Here is a 25,954-nt window from a genome sequence, read left to right as displayed (position 1 = left end):
AGGTGGTTAAGTGGTGGTTAAGTTTTTTTGCTTTTATACAGAATGTATGAATTAATTAAACAAATTTCCAAATCCATTTCTTTAGAGCTTCTAAATTTACGAAACTGTAATACTTGTGCCACGACCGTCGAATCTAACGTCACAGACGTTGGCAAAACCATAGGTTCGAAAGAATTGGAGCATAAATATTTCATCTCCATTTGAAAGTGAAGCACTTCACACTCCATAACAAACGATATAAAGAGCTAAGGAATCTATTTACCAACCAATACTGCGCTCTCGTCAATCGGAGAGGTCGAAATTTAGCATAAATAGGGACTATCGCCTCTCATTCTCCTCTCGAGTTGCCACACGAAACGCTGTGACGACGGAAAATAGCCTCTCGAGTGCAAAAGGTTAAAAACCCAATGTCAGATTCTATTGAAATTGTTGAGGTTATTCGATGTGTAAACAGAGAAAACTCGTGGATAAATTGTAAGGCAGAAAATATATTTAAATAAAAGTGTAATTATAAGTAGAATACAATTTGAGCTGGTCCAGATCCGCGCGCTAGCTGTGTTACCCAATAACTGAACACCCCGAAGCCAACGTCGCCTGTCTACTGTTTATGGTCTGACTTCGTCGCAGTCTTTTGTCTACGCGCTGTCGATGCCTTCAGTGCTTGAGAAAAGTAAAAAGACCAGATGTAGAGTTTTCTTAGAAGTGGTAACCACTTCAACAGAAATATCCCTATCATCTTAATGGAAATAGGGAATCTTTGGTGTCGATACTAATCGAGACGCAAACTTACGACATTCGTTGACGAGTCACAAAGCAGACGCGTCTGTCCGCCAACACAGTCGAACAAATAGCGCTTTTTGAAGCGAGTAGGAGAGAAAGCGTACGTCGTGTGCCGCGTGCCCGTACACGCAAAATCGTGAACGTGCAAACGATCAAATTAACCCGGTGAAATATCGTTCGTGCGAACGGAGACGGTTATCGCGTAATCGTCGCGTCGGCCGCTCCGTGGTGAAGCTCTAGCAGCCCCGCGCTATTCGTGGTTTCCGCGAATGCAGTTGGTTTCGCCTGCAACCTCGTATCTCGGGGGTACATTTGGAAATGGCGCGCTGCAAACTTGTCGTCCAATTAGCGACCGCGCGCCTGGTGTGCACCGATATAACGTGTGGCAGCTGAGTCGGGACACACCGAAACCCGTAACGACGACTCGTTTTCCCGTTTTACCAGCTCTGGTGCGTTTCGATGTTCGACGTATCATCGTGACAAGATGTTTTTGGTCGATCCGGCGCGTAAAAAGGAATCATCGTGGGGGGTACTTGTCGCGATCGAACACGCGCGTTTACTTTAACGTTAACTTTAATTGGTCTCGCCCTGGAACGTGCTCGGATAGCGGAGAATGATGGCGATACGGAGCGCGTCTGCGGAAATCGACGTTACGTAAACGCCATTCCGCGAACGCGCTTTCACTCGGCCGGGTGTTTCGTCGTGTCGCCGGTTCGCGTGACTGGCAAAGGAAGCTCGCACGATTTCCTTGCAAAACACTGGCTTGCATAAACGTCGGATCGGTCGACTTGCCACGATCACAGTACAAAAGCCGAGGCCAAGCGAATGAACGAAACGAAGAAAGTTTAGGATGGAAAGGCAGCCGGTTGCGCTCCAGAGAAGTCTCTCTCGCAGGGAGGATCGACGAGCGCGATCACTGGCCCGGTGGTTAGCCTTTTTGCCGTCTCCAGGCATTACACATATAGAGGTAATAACGTCGAGACAAACTCGGTAGAGTTCAGCTTGGGCTCGACGACCGCGAGAAACCAGACGAGGACGAAATCCGTTCTTGCACGCAAAGTGCGAGGAAGAAAGGACGTGGCAGGATGCGACGCGCGGCAAAGAGAGAGAGAAGCGAGGCAAGAAATTCCAAGGAATCTTGGCCTCTCTCCGCTTGCCGCCGCCCTTCCACGTCGCAGCAGCTCCGTCATTACGCTGATGATAGCCTGGCCTGTTACCTCGGTGAATCGGCCCCTTTTTCGTGTGTCCCCTCGCTGCTGCCACTGTTGCTGTGATAATGCCGATTCCTCCGATGGTTACAAGCCTCGCTCCACATAGCTCGCAACTCGACCACCGCTCGCGAAGGGGAAATGGAAAAACGTCGGCCCGTAATTGTCCGCGTCTGTCCGGGAACGCGTTCGGTCTGCAGTTCTTGTAAGGTTTTGCCGACTCGTCGTTGGTCGCCGTGAAACTTTTAGTCGCTCGTACGCGCGCGGCCGCGCCTCGTGCAAGAAATCGCTTTATTAGTCCGGAAGCGACGAGTGAAGTTGAGAGAGAGAGAGAGAGAGAGAGATCGCGATGCCGTGCGACCGAGCGGAAACCGAATGTCGAGGCAACGAAATTGAGCGGAGGAAAGGGGACGGCATTGTCCCTGTCCATTCTCGGATTCTCGGTGCATACGATCGATAGAGGCTATTCCTCGCGGCGGAGACGCTTCTAGCTGCCAATTACGGTCTATCCCAAGCTTTGCCGCTTTCCACCTATAGGCACCGTCGAATCGATCGCCAAGTCGGTTTCTCGTTTCTCGCGTGAGAACCGGACAGCAGCTCGAACGCGGTCTCCCGCGACGCTCGACTTCGCGAGTTTGAGGGGGCAAAGGGAAAGTCCGTGAGGTCGCGCGAGCACGGTAGAGAGGAAGAGAAGAAGAGGGAAGAACCGAGTCGGGGAGAACGGAGTGGAGCGAGAAACGACGCGGCGCGGCACGGCGCCAGGGTCACGAGCTCCTCCGCGGTTGGTTAGCCGGTTCTTCTACCCTCGATCTCTTTCACTCCGCTTGCTTTTTGTCTCTCGTTTTGTCGTCGAGCTCTCGATCATCGTGGCGAGATAGCAAGGTCCGTCGTCCGGCCATGGGTGGTCCATCGAGCTTCTCATATTCTAAGCGACGAGTCGCCTCGCTGGTCGGCCGGGATTAAACGAGATCGACGATACCTGAAACGACTCGTCAGCTCTCTTTCTCTCTCTCACTTCTCCCCTCGTTTTCTCTCCATCTCCCTCTCTTCCTCAGCTTCCAATTTATATTCCATTCGCTTTTAATCGAGCTTCCATTATGCGCCGGTGGATCGAGTAAACGCGCGAGGTCGTACAGCGTCGAGGAGACGCGATGGGGAGCTTTGGAGAATTCGCAGCCCGATGGACAGAAATCGAGGTGGAGAAAACGAGTTTCTCGACGTAACGCGATCGATCGACGAGACGCGTTCATTCCCTTTCTCTGCTCTCTACACTCTACTCGTTTTCGCTAGCCGGAAATTCGCTGACGCGACCACGATTTAAGTCGGTGCAAGAAGGAAAGTCGGCTATTCGTCTTAAAGAACCAGGAAGGGGAGCCAGTTAAATGCTCGCGGACGTAACGATGCCGTCGGAGATTCGTAGGTTTTACGCGCGCACCTTGCAGAACTTGGAGGAATAATCCGTCGCGATCTTTCAACTCGTCGAAGAAACTCGGACCCCACTGGAGACCAAAGGAGCGACGACGACGACAAGAATCGTTTCGGGAGAATCTGTTGCAAAGTCTCGTTCCTCGTTTCGCGACGTGTCGTCGAACATTCATCGAGAAGAAGAGAAATTTTTCTCGGTCGCAAGAGCGGCAACTTTTCTAACAACGTCGACTGTTGCGAAGCAACATCGCTGTCAAACACGATATTTCGAGTATGACGAATATTCACGATAATTATACCGATTGAAACGACTGTTCGGAATTTTAGTTGGCCGTCCGTTTATGGCACGGACAGGCCCATTTCCCTCATTAGGAAATTCCGAATTATCGGTCCTCTCAGAGCAGTAAACGTATTGACTCGAGGCCAGGAAAAACCCGGGAAAGGACCAGTCGGAAGGGCGCGGTGGAAAGAAGAAATCCAACGGTGAGCAGTTCAGCTTCAACCATCGGACAGTACACACAGGACGACAGAGTCCTTACTGAGTTCAACTACAAGCAACGAAGACTACAAACAGAGGACGACAGAGTCCCAACTTAGTTCAACTACAAGCAACGAGGACTACAGACAGAGGACGACAGAGTCCCAACTTAGTTCAACTACAAGCAACGAGGACTACAGACAGAGGACGACAGAGTCCCAACTTAGTTCAACTACAAGCAACGAGGACTACAGACAGAGGACGACAGAGTCCCAACTTAGTTCAACTACAAGCAACGAGGACTACAGACAGAGGACGACAGAGTCCCAACTTAGTTCAACTACAAGCAACGAAGACTACAGACACAGGACGACAGAGTCCCAACTTAGTTCAACTACAAGCAACGAAGACTACAGACACAGGACGACAGAGTCCCAACTTCGTTCAACTACAAGCAACGAAGACTACAGACACAGGACGACAGAGTCCCAACTTAGTTCAACTACAAGCAACGAAGACTACAGACAGAGGACGACAGAGTCCCAACTTAGTTCAACTACAAGCAACGAAGACTACAGACACAGGACGACAGAGTCCCAACTTTGTTCAACTACAAGCAACGAGGACTACAGACACAGGACGACAGAGTCCCAACTTAATTCAACTACAAGCAACGAGGACTACAGACACAGGACGACAAAGTCCCAACTTAGTTCGATTAAGTGCTACAACGAATACAAATAAAGTGCCGTCTAAATCTAACACTCGAGTTATTCCATCTCCTCCACCTTGAACGTTAAGTCATTCGAGGTACGCGATATCGACCGATCGGTTTGACCTGACCGGTTGCTCTTTAATCGATAATACGCAACAACGACGATACTTTATTTATATTTTACTCCACTCCATGTTACGGTATGAAATAGACTCGCAATACACCGAAGAATAATATCGAAGCAATAACGTCGGTTCGCGCGGCCAGTGTTGCAGCGTAATCTCTTCGCTGTCGACCGATCGATTACCGATCCACTGCGATCGATTCGATTCTAGGCACTGATATATCTACGTATACATAGATAGCTATACGGATCGTTATCGATAATTCAGACGTCTTACGCGTTGGCATTTTGCATCGGCGAATTATGTCGCGTTCGCGATTGTTCGCGATCGACGTACGACTACTAAACGCTTGTGTACCGCGAATCTTGCCGAGCAGTCGCTAGACGATATACGAAGAAACTAGACTCGAGTTCATCGTCGAGCGCGTTTCTCTCGTGACGCATTAGCCGGGAATGCGGTGATCGATAGAGTTCGCAGGTGTGACGAACAGATTCCGCGCGATCGACGACGGTTCAGACTCGTAAATCTTAAGCGGCCAATACTCGTCGACTAATAGAGACGAATTACACGCGGTCTCGTGGGCCGTGCGCGCGCTACGCCGAGCTGCTCCGCGTCGATGCGGATCTATTAACGTTGATTGCATTCGAATGCAAATTCATGGTGGAAGCGGCCGCCCGCTAGCGCTAATTCATCGCCGACTGAAGTACTTTCGCCCGTTTCCATTCAGGTCGTAATTGTCCTGGACAAAGCAAGGAGAAAGCCAGCCCGTAAGCTCGTTTCAGCGTCGCTGCACCGATTTCCGGGTCGAAATAGAAAACGAAGGATAGTAGACAGTATTTTCGCGAGCATCGGGGCGAAATTATCGACCGAATCGGTCGAACAATTCGCGACGGAGGGCGAGTCAGCCAGCCACCCGGTCGGTCGTTCGGTCGGCCGATGGAAGAATAGAGCAAAGTATCGAAAGGAAGGAGTCAGCGGCGGGGGGGGGGGGTAGAGAAATGGAAAGGCGGTTAGGAAAGGATAAAAAATCGGTCGAGTATTTCCAAAGCGACGCAGAAGGAAATAAGATGGAAGCGCGAGAAAAAAAGGAAGGGGCAAAGAACGATGAAATATTGAAAAGTGCCGAAGAGGAACAAAAGGAAAAGAGACAAAAGGGAAGGATCGAAGAAAAAGAAGTAAGAAGCGAGAGTTGGTGGTAGGGCGGAACCGGAAAAAAAGTAGCTGAGGCGAAGAAACGATGGTCGATGAAGCCAAACGTCGGCACCGGTACAAGTGGCAACGCGTAGCATCGTCTTGCCAAGATATCGTCGTGCCGATGAATGCGACGCAATTACCGAAAAAGGGGACGGCATTAATTGTAACGTCGTTGCCGGGAAAGGTAGAAAACGGTGCGGAACGGTGACGAGATGAAACGCGCGACGAGCATCCGGCGAGAACGGAGAAGCAACGAGCTGACAGAAACACCGGAACAAAGGACGGAAACGTGCCGCTGCTTCCTCCGCGATATTTCCACGCAGTCGGTGAATTTTACTCGCGTCGAGCAAAGCCAGAGGAACAGAGAGGTTGGTTCAATTTTCCCGTGGCCTGGAGTTTCGAAGAACTGCCGCGTTTAACGATACACCCGCGTGTGTGGGGGACGCGAGTACACGAAGAAGGTCGCGTTCTGCGATAGATGGTCGGGTATTTAGCTTTCGACCAAGTGAAATTTCCGTAACGTAGCGTGGCCTCGCTTGTCGTCGGCCACGGAACCGTGGCGACGCATGGCGAAACATCTGCCGAGTTCCCCGACAGTGAAAAACAGTCGGGTCGCAACCAGTTAAATTTCCCGCGTAATCCGTTTAATTCCCCCGACGTGGCGAATTAATCGGCACGCTAGAACCGGAATTAATATTAATGATGCCGTAATAACGGGTCCGTAACTTAATTCCGAGTCGTTCCGCTCGAATAATACTTTTCCCCTGGGGGGAAGCAGACTGCGACTAAACTTTGTCGATCGATGAAATACCCCGAGATACGTTTCCCTTGCCTTCTCGCGCGACCTACGTTCCCGCCTCTGCCTAACTATTTTTTCATCCCTTCGGAGCACGAGCCGAGCGAGTACATCCGCGCAAACTCTCAGGAGGAAAGAAAGGCTGTCTGCCGATGCATCCTTCCGAGTTGGATCCATGGAACGTACTCGCTACGAAATTCCGGCTTCTCTTTCACGCCAATTTATCCTTCAGCAGCTTCTCAAATCTGCTCGTCGATGCGACTGTCGTCTTCGCGTTTAATTACGATCGAGCATTCGCAGGGACAAAACGTCACCAAGGAAAGAAACACCTTTTCTCCTACGCACATGTTCGTTCAGATTTTTCTTCCTACCCTGTTTAGGGCACACCGTATATATTCCAAGCGCGAATTCATAAAACCTTGTAAAACATATATAGCACGTTTCCTCCATTTTCTTCTTTTTTCCTTTTCTCTCTCCTTTTCGTATCGTCTCTCACAGTTTTGCACCTTCACATCTGTTTCTCTTACCTACGTGTTCTTTATATCTTTGTCGTTATTGCGCTGCCGTCTTTTACGCGTTGTACGCCGTTTGTACTTTGATGGGAATTTTCTCTCGTTTACGAGATAAACAAATAAATAAATAGAAAAGAAGGAATCGAAAGGACGCGGACGGAAATAGAGATGCAACGAATTGAAAACGCGGCACGTCGAGTCAGAACGAAAAGCCTTCTACCTTTTTGTAGTGGCGATATCTAGACCGCGGCAGAGACAAAGCTATGTGCGGTAGTACGATACCAGACGGAAAATCGACCGAACTGCGGAGGAAATTAAACGAAACCGCCGTCGAATCGATCGATCGAAGCGAATAGAAAGGGGCGAAAGCGATGGCAAGATAGAAGTTGGTAGATTCGTTTCCACGATTCGAACAATGTCCCGTGCGAGGCAACGAAACGAATCATCGATGGAGCGCAGAATGTTGAGGGGAGCGGGGAACCGCGTGGAATTCGCGAAACGTTACGATAGCCCGTGACAAACTGATTAATTAACATTTAACCTTTTGGGTAATTCGATTGCAGTTCGAACACAGAAGCGAGCGAGCGCGAATGGAAACGCGGGACGGCCCGGCCGCAATTTACTCGATTAAATTAGCGTATTATCGGCCATTCGAATCGATTCCGGCACGCGGTCGGATTTCGAACGTTAAAACGTATGGAATCCGAAGTATCGTTTCGCTCTGTCGACGATCTCCGTTATCGCCACGCATCCAGGAACCGTTTTGACAGCCCACGATTTTCCGCTATACTTTCCAACGAAATTCACCGATGAAACTCGTCGCGACCCGTCCCTTCGTTTCGATATTTTTATCGCTTCCTTCGTCCGTCTTATCAGCCACCGCCGGAGCCAACGTATCCGCGTGAGAGACTAAAAACGGGACGATGTGGGGCGAGCGAAATGAAGAGAAATTGCAACGTAGACACTTAATCCTGTCCGTCCCGTGCCTACGCACGCGAAACTGTCTCCTCGATAGAAACTTAATCTGACCTGAGCTCAGCTGGCTGCAATTTGACAGACGAGTTCTGTCTGTCGGGACAACGGGGATCTGTCATCGCGGATTACAACGTGCCGTTTAATTATTTCAGCCCGACCGAACCGAAAGCCGAATCGGCCCGGACCGAGCCGAGAGCCGAATCGGCCCGAACCGAGCCGAGTCGAGCCGACGCGCATCCTGGCAGGAAATTACGTCATGCGTCTCGTTGCTTTCGAGCCCGTTCGAGTTTCTCTCGGTTGATTACAAGGGAAATGAAGCGCGCACGCCACGCATCTCGCCGATTGCCTGCCGCAGGAAAGCAGAAGGAAAACCATTGCCCCAATTTATAATCCATATATACTTATATCTATTGCGTTTCCCCTACAATGTGTGGCTTTTCGTGGCAAAGAATTTATCCCTACTATCATCCCTAAATAAAAAAGAACAAATAAACACTCGACGAGATGTAGCGGAACGAGTCGCAGACGGATTATCGGCCGGATGCGGGTTCTCGTTCGATTTCGCGTATCAGTCGTGTTCCACCCTAATTGGTATCCTCTCGTCGAGAACTTCGAAACGAAAGCGTCCCTTCGCTGTCAGCCACAGAAACTGTTCCTGGCGACGCGTGAACCACCTTCGAGTACCGTCAGACGATTCGCGATATCGAGTCTCCTTCCTTCGATCGAGTCGCGAGTCCTTTCCGCTCAGCTTGATATTGCTCGAATCGCGATTTCCATCGATCGAGCGGCAACGCGGACTAAGTACACAGCAAGGGAGGAGCGGTTTAACCGTTTGGAATACGTATCGCTATGTCATGCGAAATTTCGGAGCCGCGTGCGTCCGTTTTATGCAAATAGTAAATAGGCGAACCGAAGGGAACGGAAGTCGTTGGACGCGTTCCAAGAAATCCCGCACCTTAACAACTCGCTCGACGGAGTAGAGTCGATTGGTCGAGCAACGGGAATGGGTCGCGGCCCTGGTGTGTGCTGGGGCCTCGTGAAATATTGATTTCGCGCGTGATCGCCGCGCGACTAACTTTTCCGAATAAATATTCAGCGGCCGACGATCGACGTCTTAAATTGCCAGAATCGAACGTTCTTCGGCTCCTTTCGACTAACGTGGCTCTGAATGGGTACGTCACCGAACGCATAGATGTCAGTCGTTATATCGCAATTAAATGATATTTGTTGCGAATTATCAACTAAAGAGCAACCGATCAGGTCAAACCGATCGGTCAATATTGCGTATCTTGAATGAATTAACGCTCAAGGTGGAGGAAGTTTAATAGATCGAATGTTAGTGTAATTTAGCACTTTATTTGAGTATAAGAGTTGTATAAGAGTATATAAGTGTGATGTTATGAACACAACGGTGGTAAGATCTTGTTGAGAGTGAAGTATTTCACCCGCACAATACGATGCCGGCAGGAGTTTTTCCCCGATCTTTAAGTCATTAGGTTTACAGCTCGGGGCGGACAGGTAATTCGAAATTTCCCAACGAAGGGAATGGGCCTGACCGAGCCATAAACGGACGACCACTCAAAATTCCGAACAATATTCATTCTAAAGTAGCACTTAATCCGAATACTACAACTACGACGTTTAAATTAAGGTAGCGTCGCGGTCAACTCGTTCGTGCGTTGCGAGTAACGGGCCAGACCATCGTGGTTCATGACTGTCAACCATTCGTCAATTCGATTCTTGACTGGCTTTTACTGTAATTTGTCTCTGGGCGCGGTGATATCGTTCTTCGTACTGAATGAACGCGCCAACAAATTGCTCGAAGTCCGTTTGGTCGCTGCTCGTGGAGTCCGCGCGTGCAGGAACATCCGCTTCGTTGGAAGGTATTCCTGGAAGCCACGGCACCTCTGCCGCCCCCCGCCGCCTCCAATGCGAGTATACGACTACCTGGATAGTTAGCCCGATGGGAACTGTCCAGGATTGTTTGTTCGCTTTGCATCGCGCATTTGGCCGAGTTTTTTCGCTGTCGAAAACGCTTTCGCGGACTGCCGGCTGATATTTGCAATTCCGCCCGGTATTATTCGAAAGATTAAAACCACTGGCGAACGTGACGTTGCCGCGTTTCGGCGACATCCCTGAAAATCCTCCGATTTGCGAGCAAAGCCCGTTGGCGCGCGTATTCCACCACCCGGGAAAAAAGATCTCGATCGTTGTGCTGTGTGTTTAAACCGATTACCGCTTCCACCGGAATCGCGCCGGATGCCCGTCGCTTTTCGTCGAAGCGCGTTTTGTCTATAAAAGTAAAAGCGCCGTTGCACTCGCTTTCTCCGACGTGCGACCAATCTCGCTTTTACTTTTATAGACGATCGATCTCTGTTGAGAAGCGCGTCGAATTTGAGACGATTCGGGGGGATCGAAGATACCTGGGATTCGAGAAAGTAATTCTCGGTTCTGATTGTAACAAAGGACAAACGTGTCGATTTTGTCTTATTCCTTGCTTACTCGTCATTCGCGCGCTGGTGATCGCCCATGCCACACCCTTGTTTACGAGAAACTAATTAACACTTTGACTGCCACGCCGAAATCACATGTTTCGTACAGGACGCCACGGTAGTATTTTTATTATTCATAGCATATAATGGCAAAATAATAATAAATTGATGATGTAAGGCAACATTCTTCCCTAATGGACCGTTTATCTTATTGGTGGTCACGGGTGACCACCGTGGTGCCTTGGTAACAGTTGATAGCGATATATAACAAGGCCTCGTTTATATGAGGCAATTATATGATTATAAAACAGCATTTACGATTATTTTCTAAGGTATGTTTATAATAATATTCGTAGATTGCCCCTCAAAGATATAGGTGCAAACACAATGCACCATTAGATGCAAGATTTGTTCTCATTTTTTTTATTTATGTTCTAATAAGAATGTTTAATTGTTCAATGGGGCACTTTTTATTTCAAAGTATCTTCTATTTATCGGTTATACTCAAAATGCCCTAACTGTCGATTTTCATTCAATTTTTACAATTGCAAGAAGTTGAAGCGCTCCGGTCACCAATGTCCACCGTGGCGTCACAGGAGAAACCGTAGCTGGCCATATACGACCAACGTGGCAGTCAAAGTGTTAAAATCAAGCAACGATAAACGATAGTCTTTTAATTACATTGGCTACGCGACTATCACAAATTTGCTTCGATACGCAATCGATCGTGTTGAAGTGGGTCTCACTCCTAGGAAAACTCTACATCTTCCTAGTGTTTAGTTTTTGGCTCAACGGTTGTCTTTGCAGCGGCTTCTTCTATTATAGTACCGCGGAAAGATCGCCGACATACAGACAATGTAGACGATAAAAAGCAAATGGCGACAAGCCAAAAGGGTTGGGAAACTTCAATAGGCGTGATCGATATATTTCGGCACCGCAGTCGTTGATAGTTCAGTTAGCCTCAAGAGACTCAAGAGTCAAGAGTTGTGATAGCACACTACTGCATTAAGTTCACGTTAAATAATCATCGTTTTCTGTTTAATCCGCTGTAATATATCCATCTATCAATAAATTATCATATAGGATAAAAACCATTGGAAATCCTAATTTCTAACATTTCTAATAAAGAAATCCTATAACATTGAGTCGGCAACTAAGTGATTGCCGACTTTGTCCATACCACCTAATGACAAAATCCGCAGTCACTTAGTTGCCAACCCAATATAACGCTAGTGGGCAGTGTCGAAGCGATTCTCACTTCTAGGAAAACTACATCTTCCTAGTGTTTAGTTTTTGGCGCAACGATTCTCTTTACAGCGGCTTCTTCGGTCTCTATTATAGTACCGTGGAAAGATCGCCGGTATACAGACAATGTCGACGGTAAAACGCAAATGCCGATAAACCGAAAGGGTGGAAAAACTTCGATATGTCTAACGGCCATCGATATATTTCGGCATAGCAAGTTGAAGTTCAGTTAGCCACCGGAGAATCAAAAATCGAGAATTGTCATATTACACTAATGCATTAAGTTCGCGTCAAATAATCATCGTTTTCTGTTTAATCCACTGTAATATATCCATCTATCAATAAATTATCATATAGAGTAGAAACAATTGGAAATCCTAATTTCTAACATTTCTAATAAAGGGTTATAGCAAGTTGAAGTTCAGTTAGCCACCGGAGAGTCAAAAGTCGAGAGCTGTCATATCACACTACTGCATTAAGTTCACGTTAAATAATCATCGTTTCCTGTTTAATCCGCTGTAATATATCCATCTATCAATAAATTTTCACATAGGATAGAAACCACTAATAGGAGTCCTAATTTCTAACATTTCTGAATAAAGAATTTCTAGAATACACTCATCCACGCGTTTGCTCTTTCTATTCCGAGATACCTATATAAAAGCTCAACAGATCGCAATCTTTCTACTACTGTTCGCACCTGTTCTCTTTCGCTACGCGTCCAGTCAATTACGTACTCTGTCGTTTACGCGCGTATTCGCGCGCCATTCAAACAATCGCCACACCCGCAGCGACCAACGCTGTCGGAATTTGTAAGAAAGCCGCTCGCGGAATACGCGGAAATCGGTGCTCGTTGGCGGCGCGACGCGCGCTCCAATGGTTCGCCAACGGCCGCGCAGAGAGAAAGCGACGAAACGAGAATGACAGAGAGTTAATTAAAATAGACGCGTCGTTTCCGATGGTCGAATCGAGTCCGACGGCAGGACAATGAGTAGCGAGTTTATCGGTTTCCCTTAATTAAACAGGATTGACCACGCAATGATACGAGTAGCGATATCGGTTGGTTCGTCGATGAAGAAGTAGGGGAAAGCGCGGGGTGAGAACGAGAGATACGGAGAAAGAGGAAGAGGGGCAGAGGAGGAAGCAGGGCGGGGAACAGAATCGTTAGATTCATCGATTTCCCGTCACCTTTTACGAGATTAAAGCCCATTCGCGTACACGAGATCGCGTAACGCGCGTTTCTCCGAACACTCTATAAATTCCGAGCCGTTAAGTCGATTTAAACTATTTCAATCGACGAGATACTCCGAACCTTCACAGCCTGTTCTCTGAACTGCCGTTAGATCTGACCTATTGATCTTTGTCCTCGCGGTTGATCCCGGAGATGTTACTACAACGGCCATAAAGCCACGGCTAATTTTAGGTTTAATTTAATTTAATTTAATTCAATTTATCGATCTTACAAGTGAGTAACATTTGGTACGATAATGTTAGATAAAGAATTAGAACACGATTTACAGCCGTGTGGTATTAGCACGTACATAGATCTACGTATGCTAAATACTCTACACTCTACGTTGCTGTACGTATATTTATACCAGAGGACACGAATGAAAAAAAAAGTATAAAGGGCACGGTATGATGCGTAAGAAACGCGATGAAACTATCTGCCTTCTCCCATCTTCGGGCCGCAGACCAGGCCAGGTCTTGAACGTAAGAAACAATTTGGAGAAAAGATCGATGAAAATCAAAGATAGTTAACCAATGGATAGATTGCCGGCGCTGGAATAAATCCGAATTATGGTATTTGGAAGATATTTAGAAGGTATTTGGCAGAAGTCTGAATAGCAAGCCGAATCGAAAGGTCCGAAATCCGTCGGTACGTTAAAATCCATGACGTTAATGAAAAAAAAGATCGATGGACGAGAAATCGCGCCGCGGCATCGACGACTCGCCTCTGGCCGTTTTCTCGAACGACTCCGAGACACCTGTGGAGAACTCGGAGAAAAAACAAAAGGAAAAGGTTGGCGACGTGGACCGGTGTACGCGATGCGTTGGCCGATCATCGGACGCGCGCCGTGTTCCGGCATGCTAATTTAATTACAGGATGGATGGGGTTCGTGAACGTGATTCGCCAGCAATTAATTCCGAGCGCATAATTTGGTCGGTTCGAGGATACTCCGCGCATCATCGCCTCGCGTGGTCGACTAGGAAACCGTGTTTCCCCAAAGCGGGGGATGACTTTCGACTCTCGAAGCTCGTAGCATGGTTTCCGTTCCGCTGGATATTTGGCAAACAACAATATTTGCCAGCTCAGCGAAAATTTATTAAACAACGCCAGTTTCGGCGACTCGACCCGGAGGATCAACGTACACGGATTGAGCGCGCGTTGTGAGTTGCGAACTCGCGCGATTACAGCGTACAACGTGATCAACGAGCCTGCGAAGTTTCCCTGGTGAAAGAAGCTACGATAGCGATGCGATCCGAAACGCTTCGAGTCGCTTCGAATTTGTATATACGGCAAACAATTCGTATCGCTGCGGACATGATTCGAAGCTTAAAGCTCTTGAAAATCTCGATAATTCCCGAGAACTTTAAAAGTCTCCAGATAAATGTATTTACGAAAACTCGCACTTTTCGCACTTTCTTTGGTATTTTATATTATTTGTATTAGTTATACTGTTTGAGCAGAAATAATTAAAACAATCTCGAAATATTACCTAGACGTTAATATTATACGGCTAGATTATTGAATACTCGCGGAGCTTTCAAAACCTATCGAGACTGTCAAGAAATTCGTGACCCCGAAGAATCGAAACGTAGTGTCAAAAGTTTGAAGCTTCGAATCATGTTCGAAGTGATTCGAATTTGTCGCCGCGTGTGTATGCGCGATGCGGATTCCAAGCGATTTAAAACGTTTCAGATCCCATCAGGATGCGTCGATCGGTGGACGTGGAATCGATGGGAAACGAGCGGTGACGGGAAGGACGAGGAGCGAGCAACGGCAAATCGAGTCGAGTCGAGTCGAAATTTGCTTTTGTAATTCGCAACGGAGCGTTCCGTAATGAATGGCGTTTCCCGATTGTTTCGAATTTTACCGTGCAACTTTTAATTAAAAGTTGCCGGATTGAATCGTCAACGGAAGGGCCTGATGGGAAGCCGAACCGATGCCAGCCGATGCAAACATCGGGGAAGTTGTTCAATTTAAAATACGCGTTGCGCGTAGCCGCATCCTGCAACTTTCCCGACAATAAACGCCGAGCCGTGGTCGTGTGCCGGTCTCACGGTCCGAAAAATCTTCCATCGTCGCTTCGCATTACCCCCTCTATTTTTCCCGATGCGATTAAAACCGACCGACCAGAATAAAATATTCCTGCGATCCGCGGCCACGACTGCCAACACCTGCCGGAGAATGGAAAAAGTCGGAAAGAGTGGAAAAGCTCGGTCGCGCGGCGAATTTGCTCCGGAATTCGTTTTGCCTCGGCAAAACGATTCGAGGGGACGCGATTCGAAAAAAGTATCGCCGGTGGATTGAATTTTCACTAGGGGGACGCGACGCGACGCGACGCGACGCGCGTGGCGGATTCGCTTCGCATCGACAGCAAACGAATCACCACTTTTCAGCGGAATCGCGTTTGCAAGTTTTTACGTGAGCTTAAAACGCAACGTCGCCCTATCACCGTTATTTTTTATTCTGATGAAACGTTCGTTACGGACGTTTGACGGGATACCGGAACCGATTAAACCAAATTTTCGCAGACACGCGAAGATATCGCGGTGTTATATCCGAGAACCGAGGAAAATTCGAGTTCTCGAGTCGGAGGCACGTCGCAAAGTAGCATGATCTCGCGTTGAATGCACCGGTGATAAAGAAGATAGGAGTCGTGGAAGCCGCGTCGCGTCGCGACGAACACGCTTCCGAGAAAAAAGACCGCTTCTCCCGGTGAGAGAAGAGACACGACACGTTCGCGCGATAGCGAGGTCGCAGCGACTGACGTCGATGGACAGCTGACGACGGCTCTATAAGCTTAATAACCTCGACGAAAGAACTTCTGCCGGTCGAACGTGTCCCCTCGATCCGACTGATTTATGGCTGCTCGCTCGTCGATCAATGATCGCGGGCTCTCTGCGTTCTCGCGCTTCGCGGCCGCTCGAAAAATTCCGAGAACAAAAGGTTCGTCGTGGTCGCAGCCTCGAGGTCGTCCGATCGATTCCATTCGCGCGGCCGTAGACCGGCTGTCGATCGGCGCGGATAAAACGAAATTACAAGCGAAGGAATCGGCACGCTGCAGCCGGTCGTGGCGCGCAGATGTGCAACACGACGAGTCATCGCGTCGGACGAGCTCAGCTTCTTTTTCCTTTGAAAACACAGCAGACGTAGTTACATGGGTTCCGCGACGCGCAGACGGATTTGTAAGCAATGAAAGCACGCGACTCGTCGCGGAGTAACTTTCAGGAAAAAGAGGAAAGGAAAACATGACGCGAACGATCGTTCGGTTCACGCGAGCGAGGTCAAAGTGGGACGGGGCGATATTTTCCGGAAAGTACGCGATATGGCGTCCACCTGGCGCATTTATGGCCGCAGCTTCTCGAACGATGCGCGTTTCGTTTCCTTCTTCGGAACACGGATCTTTACGACCCGTTGTCTACGCGCGTGTTCTTCCGAACGATTCTCCAGTCTTCGTCGTTTTCCTGGCAAAGCCGCTCTACGAGTAGACCCATCGCCGCGGATCGATCACGGTTCCCGAGGATCGCGGTGTTGCGCGATTCGGAAGCCTCGCTGTTTCATCTCTTCTTTCCCTCTTTTATCTTTATTGAGATATGTGTAATTTTGTGTGCTACAGTGGATTAGCCGCGTAGTAGTGACACACATACATGAGTATGAGTGTATGTGGCAGTATGTGCGTGCACAGCGTCTCGTTAAACAGAGGAATGCAACTGTTCCTTTGGTAGTGTGGAAAAGAAGATGGCGAGACAAACAGAGAGCTGTGACGCGCGCAAATGTGTATCGACGAATATCTTGTAAATCACATATCAAATAAATCTGAAACTATCTTGATATCAATTCTGAGTTTAATCCAAGTGTTCCTTTACATTTATTTCAGCGATTAAGATCCACAATTCTCAACAATCTGTAGGAGGTGTAAGCGAAGCTGGGTGAAAAGAGAGTTTGCGTTTCGTCCCGGGACTACCGGTGGACTCGTCAGTAAGGCTATGCCCGGTAGTCCGTGGCGTGGAAATTTGTTTATTTAGCCCAAGAATACAGTTTTAGATACATATTCACAATAAACGGTAAATTTTTGTAATGATATGTTAGGCAAAGGTACCGATACGCGGCGGTACGACGTAGCCATGCTGTATTATGCGTCGGCGCTTTACATTTTTCGTGTATAATACAATTTTTGGGTTTAAGCCGCTGGGGAGCGGAGCTTTTTCATGAATTTTTTTTTTATTCTTTTCTGTCCTGAAAACTTGCTATGCCCAGTAGTCCCTGCCTTAGACGTAGAGGGAGTCTCGCTAGGTGCGGTATTTGTATCATTCGCCCGTATATTCGACCGCTAGCGAGATAGATAGATTCGTTGTCGTCGTAGCCCTCTGGTGTTGGCGGTTGGTACCCGCGGATCGCCCGGGAGGTGGTGCGCCGCGTTGATGCCTCGACCTGTCGGCGTCCTGTTGATACCGATCCGCCACAAATCTTTTCTTCCTGTCCCTTATTGTTCCGAATTTTCTTCAAAAATTTAAATGACTCTCACGCGTTTCTCTGGCCTAACCGATATTCCTTCAATCTGAGTGCTCTGTTTACGCTCACAAGTTACTCGTTAACGGGTACTCGACACGAACATTCTGTCGAAATTTTCTCCTCCAGTGTGAGAGTACCGTAGCAGAGAGCGCACGCGCGAATAGCATTCTTTTCTCGAGTGATTCGCACGAAATTGCAAACATTTACCTGTGTGCAGGGGCGGGATTGGTCGTCGGGACAGTTTGTTTGAGAGTTTGGGAAAATTACCGGTGGGTCAGTAGGGATTTGAGAAATTGTGGTCGGTCGGCGTAGAATAATCGAATCGACAAATTAAAGTTGGAGGGCGGGTCGTGTAATTTCCCGTTTAGTTTTTAAAAACTAAAAAACCCCAGTCCGCTCCTGCCTTTATGTTTAAAATCGAGAAGTAAAGTAAATGGGCAGGTAATGAAAATAAACGTGGACCAGGTTTCTACTTACTCTCCTACTTTGCTAATCAACGACTATTGTTTCAGGGAGAACAATCAGATCATCGGCTCTTACCTGGAAATCGAGGACATAACTCTGGAAGATTACGGGGAGTACAAGTGCGAAGTTAGCAACGGCGTGGACGAGGAGATCACGTTACCCGCTCACGTTTATCGGCAAGGTAATGGGACCTTTGAACCGTGTCGCGGCCGGCGGGAAAAATCTTCTCTCGTGATTGTTTCCTCGCGCGGATTTCATTGCATCGCATCGGGAAAACGAGTCCGCGGATATACTCGGAGAAAAAAAGGAAGAAAAGAGAAAGGGGAGGCGGTCATCTACGTATCCTTTTAACCGCTGCTAATTAACAATCCGATCCGCGCTTTCAACAGTTTAAACGACGTCTCGCAGCGATTTCAATCGTTTCCGATTTAATTCGTCGCTCGTTAACAGTTGACAGAGTGACCCAATTAATTCCAGCCAATTAACCGAAATTCGTACGCTCGTGGACGTCGGACGTGGAATCGCGGTGCAGCGAATCGTTTACGCTCGAGCATCACACGGCGGAAGAAATCTTTTTCCTTTTCTCCGCCTCGCTGCGTTTCTTTCTTTCAAATATCATTCCGAGTGACACCGGTGGCCGATCGTGATGCAATTTGATAGATATCATTGCACGAGATGATAGATTCAGAACGTAAAATCTTACATTCGGTGAATCATTCGTTCGGAAGATTTTCACTGCTGGTAGACGCACTGTTCTGAAATTAGTACCCACAATAGCAAGTATAGCTTTTTCTTTTCTGCCCTAAAATAAATTCGGGTTTCCTCTTTCTCTTTCTTCATCCTGCAGATGGCGTAAACTGGTATGTTTGCGATTCACGACTGTGATTCGTGACATTTCGTGGTCGCTTTCGATCGGTGGCGAACACATCAAACGAATATCACGGTTTTCGAATCGACAGCAGGAATCGATGTTTTGTTCGTTAAAATCCTGATATGAGGTAAAGAAAAGAAAATCGAATTATTTCCTATTTGCAATACCTAACAACGTAAATTTCCGTTGTGTAAAGAGAAGGCAAGGAAATTTGTAATTTACGACGTATGCAAATATTTGTATGCGTTTTAAGCGGCATTCAAGTGCCTTGCAAGAAATAATTGAATCAAGATGAAGAATTACGATCACAGCGAGCAAATTCGCTCGAGATAAAAAGAATCACGATCACGGTCGTGAATGAAATTAGATCACGACCGCCCGTGATCGTGATTCAACGATCACCGTGATGAATCACTGTTAGCCACTTTGCTCGCCATCTCTAGCCATAGCCTTTCTACGGCGAAGAAAATAAAGCGGACGTTTGCTTTTGCAGAGCCACAGTTCGCGTTGGAAGTACAAAACGGATCCTGGAGAAGGTCGTTTCTGGTAGGCGTGCTGGTGCTGGTTCTGCTGATCTCGGTCGGCGCGTTTTACGCGCGCTGTTGGCTGCCTTTGGTGCTGCTCTGCCGGGACAAATTCGCCCCTCTCGAGGAGAACGGTAATTATCGTACAGCCGAGTTTCTTCTCTCGGTTACCTACGATTCTTAATCTCCCACCATTCCTTCCGACGATACGCAATAGCGATGCGTCCTCGCTTCGCCGAGCACTAGTCATCAAATTCCGCCCTTTCCTCATTCCCTCCTTCGCCCTGCTCTGACTCTTACGAGAGGGCCAATGAGAGCGACTTGCATCCAATCTTCTTATCGTCCTTGGTTTTTCAACGATCGTTTTCTTACTCCGAGCGATGCAGGCGACGTTAATCCGTTCGTTAAGGAACGAACGAAGAAGCGGGCGCCGCAAGCGTTAAGTAAGCGTCGTTTTTGCCACGGTACCGTTTCGTCGGTAACTCGTACCGTCCAAATAACTCGCGTTTATGACCGGTATATTTTTCCGCTGACACTCGCTAAGTGTCTAGTCGATACTGGCCGAAGCAAATTCCAATAAATAAATATTTAGCCCGCCGTCCTACTTTAAAAATAAATCCTAAACGCTGCCACCGTGACGATATTCGATCGTAGAGAGTTTAATCGTTTGCTTTTCGCGAAGATTCTCGCAGTACGTGTGTACGTTGCTTTTATTTCGTTCTCGCGAAACAGTTCCGTTCAACGTCCGGCACTTCGCTGCGGTAGATTTCATCGATCGTTAGCCAGTTGAGTGTATTTTCGCGATCGGCTTTGTTCCGGCAAAGTATTCGGAGGGAGGTAGCCTATATCGGGCCGAAATTAACATATCGAATTCCCATTTCGTGCAAGTTTTACGCATCCTTGGAATAGCGGCGTAGCCACGGTCGCTGCCGCCGCCACCGCCGTTCGATACTCCCGGAGGAACTTCACGTTCCCCCTTTGAATCACCCTAATATCCCGAGCGTTTCGCGATGGCGACCCCATCCGCGCGATAGTCGTGCCACCGGGTTACTTAATCTTCGTTTAATCCACGCTGGGAATGGCCCGCGAGCCGCGTTAACGATTTCCTCCTTTATTTCTTCTCCTCTATTTTCCACCTTTTATTTTGCGCGCGATTCGAATCGAGCGTAACGACTCTGTTCGTTCCGATAGCTGGAATACGCTGTACGAGAGAGAAAGAGAGAAATCGGGGGAAGGAGAGAGTACCTTTTACGTTGGAAGGCTCGCTGTTAAACGTTTCTCGCCTCGTTTCAAGCTCCTTCTGTCGGAGTTGCTCCCACCCTTCGAACCTTCTCTCGATAAGCGGCGCAACCTTGCCGCGAACCTTGTTTCTCTTATCGCGACGAACGATCCGCGTTTCGTTATCCGTTTCCTCGGTTGGTCGCTGGTTCCTTTTTCTTCAGATTTTTGACAGAACGATCCGATAGAATAAAACGAATGCTGCAATGGTAGTAGGTTGTTCGCATTGGCAGCCTTATCCCTCGCCGTGTACAACGGGTGTGCACGGTAAAATCGGACTGCTTAACAAAACGGTGCTTTATTTGCGTATTACAATATTACAACGCATGAAATATACTCTGTAATATGGTCGACAGTAACATCGAAACGACATCGGTCTCCCTGATAAGTCTGGCAGGGTGATCGCTTCGTTTCCAACTGATTGACCACCGATCGATTACGATCGGTAATACGTAGAATAATAAAAGAATCTTCGCGCAGCAATAAGTCAAGAAGAAAAGAATAACGTATGTAGTAACGTATGGATTCTTAGAGTAAGGACAAGTAATGATGTTATATTTAGAGTTTAGTGTAGTTTAATAAGCGATACTCAATAACAACAGGACCGACTACAATATCGTCGTAAGTCGATTCACACTCTGTGACCTCTCGACTCACACTGCGCTTCTCAACTAACTCTCTGGCCGTTGTAGCATCTCTTTTGTCTTTTGCTAGGCCCACCGCACACGTGTTCCGCAGACGCTCGTAGCCAGGGTCAGGTAGGTCTTTTCTAACGAAACTAGGCACTTGAAAAGACCGAGGACGCATTAATAGATCCGACAGCGCCTCGGCTCTGGCGACATTGTCTATGGTTAACTCGATGTTTCTTAGGCCCTTTTACCCGATACTACACGTATTTTCATTTAAGGTTCTGTTTCCAAAAAAGAAAGGTTTGAGGATTCGACAGGTAACCGTGTATTACCCAGCTACGAAGCTGCCTGTTATTGCTGTTATCTTATTTCCGTGATATCGAATTGTACGTACTACTACTACTTTTTTTTATTCTGTATTTAATTTGAATTGTTTCGTGAATAAGGTTGAAACTAGTATACTTTTCAAGAATCCTTCGATTAACGTAACAAGTACTGTTGCACACACAGCTGCACTCTTCCAACTAAATTATCGCGCACATGTAGCCAATTGCATGTATTTTGCAAGTCTTGGAAAGCCGAAGCTACGTTTGCTTTTAAGTCTTCGACGCTATTATCCTTGAAACACTCTTGGCATTTAATACGTAACACAAACGCGAGCAGAAACAGAAGTTTCGTAGTTGGAAACTTGCGATCAGCGCGCATCATTTTTTTCGGAAGCAAAGTCTTGAGTGAAAGAATGTTATTTTCTCTTTTCTCGGCTTATCGTTGCATGCAGAATCGCTACCCGGCCTGTTGTACAACCATTTTAGGGACATCCTATATACAAGTACATAAGTATCGTCCGATCGCCGATCGTCCTGGAACGTGCACTCAAGCGTCTTCCGCGTTGGAGCTGTGCGTGGGTAGACGATGTCGTTGTTCACGGTTGTTCGCCATCGTCGTTCGACTAAATGCTTGCAAAATATCGCGAATGTTGCCGAGCGGTCGGCACAGGTCTATCGCTCAAGGTACAACGAAAAGGAAGGAAAAATCGGAAAGATCGGCCGAGACATGGGCGATAAATCGCGGCCGCGCGAGCCTCAGGCTGTGACGAGTTACACGTGTACGGCGAAGCCTGTTACGGAAGGAGATGCCGTCTCGTCCGGACGAGATCTGATCGATAAGGCTGCCGCCGATCGAGTGGCCCCTACCCTAATACGGAAGCTGGAAAATTGCCGCGATTACGGTGCTTCTCGGAAGCAGTGCACCGCGACGTCGTCCATTAACCGTTTTGCGGAGAACGTTTTCTCTTTGTTAGCCGACTGAAAAGATCGCGAACGCGTGCCAGACGAGCAGCGATCCCACTGTCCAACGAAAGTAAGTCGCTTTGGAAACAATGATTTCCAGAGGAAATCTGCGAATATCCGCAGGCGTTAACTTGCTCGTTGGGCCGAGCAACGCGCGTTAATCGAAGTTGCCTCGACGCGAAAACCGAGACTTTCTCGCTGGCCCGATCGAACGAACAAACAACCACCAAGCCGATCGATACGATTTCCCTGCTCCTTCTCCGCGTTTTTCTCTTTGTTTCGCGTTTGATTTTCGAATCTCTTTGCGAGAAATTGGTTCGTTTCCAGCGAACCACAAAGGGTAAGAGTCCGGAACGAAGCGCAAATAGGTTGGCGAACGGTATTTTTTTTTTTTTTGCTCCGCCCCCTCCCTCTTTCTATAGCTTGTCTCTCTGACGAGGGAAACGCTGAAAAATCGGTAGACCGATAAAGAGGGCAACGGCGCCCGGATTTATCCAGCTCCACGATTTTCAGTCGCTTCGCAGTGAAGAATTTTGAAAACGTACGATACCTGACTATTTAATCGAGGGCACCGACTACTTTCCCTTTAATTATTCAATTAAATATTTTTTGATGCGTAGCAAAAATTTTGTAATTCGTTTGAGATGACGATGCCTGACACGAGACTCGTTTCCCTTTAACGTCGTAACTCTCGACTTATTAAAAATTACTGCACGTTTTGAAGATAAAATATGTGTTCTTTCGAAACCTACGGAAAAATGCAATGAACAAAAATATTCAATTTCTTCGTAGTAAAATAAAAATACAAATGATAAAAACAGACAGATTTAAAAAATGGGTTGCTAATCCGTATGTTTGCTTTTTTCTTTTTTCCTTTTCTTTTTCGCTAACGAAACGATAACGCTTTATTTATACGTTTAATCCATCGTGCATCATGCACGTACAAGATACATGCGGAGAGTAAAAGCCCGTACAAAACAAGCATTGCGTATCGTAATTTTCTTCATAATCGTTTACCTCATTGAGAACGATTTCCACTTTACATTCATCAGTCGAACTATCAGATTTATATGAATACGAGACCGGCTTCCTAACAGAAACTTCCATGTGTCCCATATTCTCATTCGGAAAGCATAACACTCCATCGAGTAGCTTCAAAGATAGATCTTTATCGTTCAATGATCAAACACTGGTAAATCTCAAGCTTCGTTGCATCCACTGTACAACGATATTTATGAGAATAATTATATAATTATTAGGTTGTCCGAAAAGTGTGTTCTTTTACAGACACGTCTTTTACAACAACGCATCTTTATACAAACATGAAACCTAATCTATCGAACGTTTCTTTTTTATTATTTATTTATTTACATTTTACAATTTGTCCAGTAGGACATTTGTCGAACGTTGTGATCTTTATTTTGATAGAACAAAATGGATCATACGTAATTCGATAAAACGATATAAAACGGAAAATGTTGTGCATTGATTATTTCCTTATGAAACGAAAGAAACTTTTCGGACGACCTAATGTTATTTTGCACGTATTTGTAAGTTAACGCTGACCGTACCGCTTAAAGCTTCACCTGTACCTTATCTTATATTCTACGAAATAGACGTTGTTTCCTCGAAAGAAACTGTCAATTTATCGTAGCAAATAACGCACGACATAACTTTTAAGTAACAATAAAATAATTGATCATATACTCTCATTTTTATATGTAATATAAACGAGAGATGATAGACGAACAGATCATTCTCATTTCGCGTGTTTTTCGCTAACTTTCTCACTGAACGTGTGGACATGTTCAGAGATAAAACAAAACACAAAGCCAATGCACTGAATATTACGAGATTTGTTCGCTCCTTGTCGCATTCGATTTCTCGTAGGCTTCGATCCGTACTCTCTCAATGATACTACATTTAGAACTCATTATAGAGGCAGTGTATTCTTGAAAAGTGTTTCTTCAGAGTGTTTCTCCGATAAGACTCCGTTGTGTTTCTACGTTACGCGACATGCACTCAGATTATTCAAGTGCTTGCGACGCAGCCAAGCACATATCGCATTTACATGTATGCAACTATAGCTGGTTAGATCTTACTCGAGTTCCGAGCTAAGGTCCCAGATAGAGAACTTTGGAAAAAGATGTAAATTCGTCGACCGGTCAAACGACAGTGGTCGCGGTAAACAGGCGATAATTTAGGCGATGCAACAAAGAAGCAAAAAAGAATTGAGAATTTGATTAATCAGATAATAGAAGAATTTACATAAAGTTAGACGAACGGAAGAAACAAGAATGTACGTACAATTTTAAATTAAATTTTGAAACCGATCAATCGAACATCGAATCGGTCTGGTAATGTTAGTGTTTGGGGGGGAGGGTAAGGTTAATTCGTACAAAAATAAGGCATGTTTTTGTGAATTATTTGTGACGACACAGTTAAAATCTCTTTATTAAAACCAATAGTACATGAAAGTATGATATTCGAAGAATATTGTATAAAATTTTCACGGAGAAATATTAAAAAATACGGCAATGGCAGTAATAATTATGATGTGTCTCGGAAAATTGCGGTGCCCCTGATAACTTGGTGCTGGATCATCTGAAATAAAAAAATCGAAGTTCATTGGTTAGTTAACAGTCTTCCACAGGTAACGCTGAGAGGGTTTTTCGAAATTTCAATTTTTCACTTTTTTAGGACACTTTGAAGGGATAAATTAGCCGACTTTGCGAAAATTTGCGGCTAATATCCTCTTCAAAGTGTTCCAAAAAAGTGAAAAATTGAAATTTCGAAAAACCCTCCCAGCGTTACCTGTGGAAGACTGTTTCCTAACGAATGAACTTTGATTTTTTGATTTCAGATGATCCAGCACCAAGTTATCACGGGCACCGCAATTTTCCGAGACACATCATAATTATTACTGCCATTGCCGTATTTTTTAATATTTCTCCGTGAAAATTTTATACAATATTCTTCGAATGTCATACTTTCATGTACTATTGGTTTTAATAAAGAGATTTTAACTGTGTCGTCACAAATAATTCACAAAAATATGCCTTATTTTTGTACGAATTAACCTTCCCCCCCCCCCCTTAATTGAGTCGCTTAACCGTGTTTTAGTGGCAGACGTTTTTAAGAATCCGTTTGGGATTGTGCCATGCGGCTCGATAGCGCTTCGTTCATTTGTTTGCGAGGAATACCGATCGACGC

At 46.5% G+C, this 25,954-nt stretch overlaps 1 protein-coding gene across 1 annotated transcript in view; it reads left to right on the top strand.

The window, feature by feature from the left end:
- Positions 1-25,954, top strand: part of LOC117211345 (single Ig IL-1-related receptor-like) — a 133,319-nt gene that overhangs the window by 101,653 nt on the left and 5,712 nt on the right. Inside the window, exons 4-5 of the mRNA XM_033455107.1 lie at positions 18,198-18,331; positions 19,515-19,679. Of these exons, the coding sequence (XP_033310998.1) occupies positions 18,198-18,331; positions 19,515-19,679 (299 nt within the window). The remainder of the gene's footprint in view (positions 1-18,197; positions 18,332-19,514; positions 19,680-25,954) is intronic.

The sequence above is a fragment of the Bombus bifarius genome, unplaced genomic scaffold (assembly GCF_011952205.1).
Source record: "Bombus bifarius isolate JDL3187 unplaced genomic scaffold, Bbif_JDL3187 scf7180000008232, whole genome shotgun sequence".
Taxonomy (NCBI): domain Eukaryota; kingdom Metazoa; phylum Arthropoda; class Insecta; order Hymenoptera; family Apidae; genus Bombus; species Bombus bifarius.
Note: the sequence above shows the minus strand (reverse complement) of the source record. Positions and strands in the feature narration are given on the sequence as shown.